This window comes from Antrostomus carolinensis, unplaced genomic scaffold (genome assembly GCF_000700745.2).
Source record: "Antrostomus carolinensis isolate BGI_N321 unplaced genomic scaffold, ASM70074v2 scaffold20691, whole genome shotgun sequence".
Taxonomy (NCBI): domain Eukaryota; kingdom Metazoa; phylum Chordata; class Aves; order Caprimulgiformes; family Caprimulgidae; genus Antrostomus; species Antrostomus carolinensis.
The window spans coordinates 1-5,715 of record NW_010292270.1 but is presented as its reverse complement, the minus strand read 5'-3'; the positions used below and the strand labels follow the sequence as shown (position 1 = coordinate 5,715).

The 5,715-nt window shown below is 36.8% G+C and overlaps 1 protein-coding gene across 1 annotated transcript in view; it reads right to left on the bottom strand.

Annotated features, from left to right (window-relative positions):
* RBM26 (RNA binding motif protein 26) overlaps positions 1-5,586 on the bottom strand; it is a gene marked incomplete at its 5' end in the record, with an annotated part of 41,805 nt that extends 36,219 nt beyond the window's left edge. The window contains 3 exons of the mRNA XM_029087199.1: positions 505-744; positions 3,250-3,510; positions 5,348-5,586. Coding sequence (XP_028943032.1) covers positions 505-744; positions 3,250-3,510; positions 5,348-5,586 — 740 coding nt within the window. The remainder of the gene's footprint in view (positions 1-504; positions 745-3,249; positions 3,511-5,347) is intronic.
* Positions 5,587-5,715: the final 129 nt, after the last annotated feature.

Genomic DNA, 5,715 nt, shown 5'->3' with positions numbered 1-5,715 from the left:
AAGAGTGTGAACAACCTGGAGAATTTTCTTTCTTAGTTACAAGTTCAGTTTCCAAATTAATTGCAAATGACATTTTCAGTTGTAAATTTCATGAGGTCATGAATTCTCTTTAGTTTTAGTATTACAAATGAAATGCCACATATCTATTGTTTCCAGGATTTTACCTTCTTCTCTAACAGTACTCAGCTTTAGACAATTTCTCCTATAAAACTCAAGGAACTGAGTTTTGCCATGCCATGCTTTTGCTTAAACACAACTGAAATATTATTCCAGATTGAAGATTCACATTTAACGGGCAAATTTTACAACAACCAACTACACAACAATTACTATTAAAAAAACCCCCAAACAACATTTTGGGGTAAGCTATGCCATAGCAGAGCTATGTAAGTACAACTTTCTAAAATACAGTTGTCATTCTTAAAAGAGTTTTTTGCACTGCATACAACCCAAGTAACATCCAGGCTTTCCTACTAGAAAATGGGGTTTAATCTTTTTAATTACCTGTTACAGGTGGAAGGCTAGGTGGTAAGGGGCCTGGTGGTGGCACTGGAGGTCTAAGGTTAACAGGAGGAGGACTCAGAATTGGTGGAGGGGGAGGAAGTCCAGGAGGAGGTGGTCCTTCGACAACAGGGGGTTGTGCTGGAAAAGGCAGAATGCCAGGAAGATTCACATCTTCTACTACTACTGGATCGCTTCCGTGATCAAAAGGGCACATATCTCCTCTCATACAGAAACCCTTTTCTGAAACATCAAAACCAAAAAGAATTGTTGTTAGTATTCAACAGCTGTAGTTTGCTTCAGAGTAGATATGAGATGTTCTATGTGTAATGCAACAGTTTGTAAATTAACAGCTTTACATACCAGCAGAAATTTACATTAGAAAATTAAATCGACCGTTCATTTTAACAGTCAGCACACAGGAAGACTGCAGTGACATTCTAGCAGAATAAATATAGGAGCTAGTTTTTTCTTGAAGAATTAATTCTGCACTGAATTGTAACAAACTGAAAGCCAAGAGTGAAATCTGAGTGTCAGCACATTAAAAAACACAGTATTTCTAAGCAAAAAGTACAGATACTGGGATTGAGAAACCCCTATGAAAGTTAGAAATTAATATTACAAAATTTCAACATGGGAAAATTCACTCCAATTCTGTTTTCTCTTTTGCAATTACTTCAGGAAGAATTAGAATATTTTGCCATAGGTTAGTGTGATTATGTAAGAGGAACATATACATACAAAATATGAAACATACACATATAAATAAAAATGAATATACATTCACTTCTTCTCTTTTACATGCAAGTAGAACACTGGAGCGTGTGCAGAGGAGGACCACAAAAATGATCAGAGGGATGGAGCACCTCTCCTATGAAGAAAGGCTGAGAGAGTTCGGGTTATTCAGCCTGAAGAAGGCTCCAAGGAAACCTTATTGCAGCCTTTCAGTACTTACAGGAGGCTTATAAGAAAGATGGGGACAGATTTTTTAGCAGGGTCTTTAGTGACAGGACAAGGGGTAATGGTTTTAAACTAAAAAAGGGTAGATTCAGACCAGATATAAGGAAGAAATTTTTTATTATAAAGGTGGCGAAACACTGGAACAGGTTGTCCAGAGAGGTGGTAGATGCCCCATCCCTGGAAACATTCAAGGTCAGGCTGGACGGGGCTCTGAGCAACCTGATCTATTGAAGATGTTCTTGCTTACTGCAGGGGGGTTGGAAAAGATGACCTTTAAAGGTCTCTTCCAACACAAACCACTCCATGATTTTAAGATTATCTGTTTAGCAACAGCCTCCACAAAAAAACCCAATACAATACAATGCAATAAGGGGGGAAACTTCAAAACATCTTCTGGTAAAACAGGAAGAAAGCTGAGTGTCCACTTCCTCAAAACATGATGCTGAAAAGCAGCCTGTATTACCTCATCTTCAGGAAGAGTTATGTAACATACAAACTCAAATGTTAAGGAAAAATAGAGGTTCTGCAGAGGGTCAAGCAGAAAATGTGAAAGTGCAGATAGGAAGAGCAACATGTTGGAACCAGCCAGTCACTGAAGAGAGGGGAGCTTATAAATTTAGAAGACACAAATAGCCACGAGAAAAGGAAACGGAAAAGACATCTACTGAGAGATTTTAGTAACAGTCAGAAACACAGGGGGGAAAAAAACTCCAACAGTAAAAATCTGAGGACAACTACATCACAGTTTTCCAACACATTATCATTTGCTTCATATTCAGAAACTGGAAACAATAAGCTGCTATCGAAGACAGACTGTTAAAGACACAAAGTTTCACTATCATGCCTGGAGATGTTATTTCAAAAGTATACCAGCCTGCATGTTTTGTTCCTTTCTAAAAAACCTGTAGAGCTGGGAGATCATGACACAATGTTCTGCAGTTCAGCTTGCATTAGAAGGAAACTTCAAAACAAAACTACACTTTCACAACGCTACTTGCTCTACAGTACTGCTGTGATATATACTGGCAAAGCTACTCTTCACTAGTACAACTCTGCCGATACTTGAGAGCTCAGCCTCCCATTTTCTTTACTTTAAAAAAAAAAAAAATTACATTTTTATTCTAATCAGATTTCTGAACATGAACTAGCCTAGATGTTAAACTCATCATTGTGGTATACAACAAAAAAAACCCTCATAAGAAACTTTAGGGGGAAATTTATACTCTTTTGAGCTAACAGGTTGACTGGCTGAAGTTAGCTAAGTCACTGCCAACTGAAGCAGCCTCTTGTGTGGATTTCAGCACAAGACATGAAAAATGATAGCTTAAGACACAGATAAGCACAAAACCTCACCCACTTCTAACTTACTCTGAAAAACAGTGAACATGAGCCTAGGAAGCTGTAGTTCTAGACCCTTCCAGTCAAAAATTATCTCATAAAAAATGATGAGGTCAGGAAGGTGCTAATCAGTCAAATCAAATACAGTACTTGGTTTGAACATGAAGACAGGAAAACTGCATAAAATTTGACTTTTTAATGTATTTTTGTAATATAAAATATAGTATATTTTATCCATATAAAATAATTCTAGTAACTAAAACCCTATACAAACACTAATAAAATGGTCTAAAAGCTAAGTGATTAAAAAGTAGGATAAAATTTGTGTTCCAAGAATTGTGTAACAGAAAAACCACAGCGTTAGGAAAAGAAAGAAAATTACCTCAATCTTTTCAGAAAGGCATCAATCATAGCACCAGGAAGCAATTAAAAAAAAAAATACAGACTTACCATCATAATCTCTACAGCGTTTCTTTGGCAGCGGAGGTCTTCCATAGGAGTTGTGGTCCAGCTGCTCTTCATGGAACTCCGACCAGCTTTCAGTAGTGTTATTTCCGTGATGAGCAGGAGCAATAACAGTGATAGTGCTGCTCAGTGTAGGGACAGGGTAGTGGCTGGATGAAATATTTGTCACAGAAGAAACGGGAGTATAATTGTTCTCTAATGGATCTGTCCTATCCATGTCATATTTTGGCTTTCCCAAATCCCTTTCTGTAAAAAATAAACCAAAACAAACAAACAAAAAACCAATCCATAGTTATACTGGATGATTCCTTCTGCATATTTTCACCAGAAACAATCACTAATCTATGTGAGCATCTTTATTGCACATCTATTCAACTCAAAGTATAAAAATGAAAACTGAAATGTACTAAACATTGCCCAGAGCACCTGTAGCGTCACCACCCTCAGAGTTATTTATCACCCAACTGGACAGGGCCCTGAGCAACTTGCTCCAGTTTATCTGCTTTGAGAAAAGCTGTTGGACTAGCTGACCTTCAGATGTCTTCCAACCTCAACTATTCCATGATTCTACATTCCAAAGGTTTAATCAGAAAAATAGTAATCTTAAAAGTACATAGTCAGCCACTATAATAATAACAGCTATAACCACAGTAAAGCAGACATCCTATTTAACTTCAAGCAGAGTACATCTTCTGTAGTGAAGCATTTACTCTAAGAATTTCAGATGAAAAATTATTCTGAATAAAGGGTAGAAATGGGCAAGAAAAAGGTAGTCACCACTTGAAAATACTATAAAAATTACACATCTTTAATGTTTCAAAATACTGTTATTGTTGTATGTTCATGTTGTTTATCTTTGTTTTATCTGCATTCAAATGCACATATTTAACCCCATGGAAAGCTTTGTCCTGACAAATAACAGTACTTGATAGGTATGGAACACTCCTGCCCAGGTACAGCAGTAACATGACCTTTTATTCTGAATACATACAAACTATTCTCTTAATTTTCTAGTATTAACATCAAATAAACAGCAGGTATCCAGATCAAGACAGAAGAGTTGTCATGACGTAAGTTAGTAGACTCAAACAACCCCACATTAAAAGGAACATTAGTAAAAATGTCTTAAAGATGGCAGATAAGTGTGGTTAAAACAGGCTTTTCTTAATGTGCTTAGAAAATGAGACAAAGCTTTCGCTATCAGATATTATCTGTAAGATGTTACCATTGCAGTTTATGCAAAATAATCCTTAAGGACTGCAATCACAAAAAATCACATTGTAATCTTTTAGTTAAGTTGCTGCGTGCTATTTAACTTGCTCCTTCGTAAGTTGTAGAGAAAACATCTCCTCGCCTATTTTCAGGAACTCTGCATTTCTACTTTTAAGGCTGAGTTATCAAGGTCCATTCTACAGAAAGAAAAATAACATACAGGAAACTTAAACCAGACTACTTTTTACCTCTACATTGTTTAAGCCAGAATAAAGAGATTATAAAATGACTCTTAATGCTCTTTTTCAATTTACCAGTAACAATTACTGGGAGAAAAAACATTCTTTTCAGCTGAAGAAACAGTTTTGTTTTCAAAGAAGTTTAATTCAAAAAAATTACTGTACTGAAGCCTTAAGTCTTACAGATATGTGAGCAAATGCAAATATTTACTGTAATAATTTCAGTCCCTCCCTATGATACCAAGGAGGACAGAGCTGTACTGTTCTGCTTCACAAGTCATTTGCTGCCAAACAGGTAATTTCTGCCAGTTCTACCTCCGTACATGACTATTAATTTCTCTATCTTCCCAAACCAGACTGAGTTTCCTACAACTTGATGAAACGCAATTAACTCAGATTTTTCTGTCTCTCTTACAACACTGCTTAGAAGTGGCCAACACAACCAAAGGGATTAAAGAAGAATGACGGGAAAGAGATGAAAGCATGCACTGACAACATAATCATTAACAAGCCTTATTTCCACAGAAAACCAAGCTAAATTTGAACAAAGAACAAAAACAATAGATGAAATTTTGGTACATCTTGAACACAGTGTTTAAGTTCAGTGCTGGAATTTTGTAGGCAACATTCACCGTATTTTAGAGACCAACTGTTGGTACCTCTACTTCGTGTTCTGCTCCGGCTTCTGCTCCGGTCTCGATCCCGGTCCCGCAATCTCTCTTTGCTCCAACTTCTACTTCGACTCCTGCTGTAGCTCCGACTCCTCCCTCTTCTTCTGTTGTATCGATCCCTGTAGGAATCCCTTCTGGGAGGATTTCGGTCATAATCTCTCTTCCGAGAACGTTCATCTTTCTTCCTTTCATCACGGCTTCTAAACATGCAATTTTGTAGGTTAATTACAAGAAGTCATAATTTAAAACCTTAACTACCATTAAAAACATCAAGAAATGGCAATGGAAAATTAGAGAAAACCTACAAACTGAATTTAACTATCATAGAA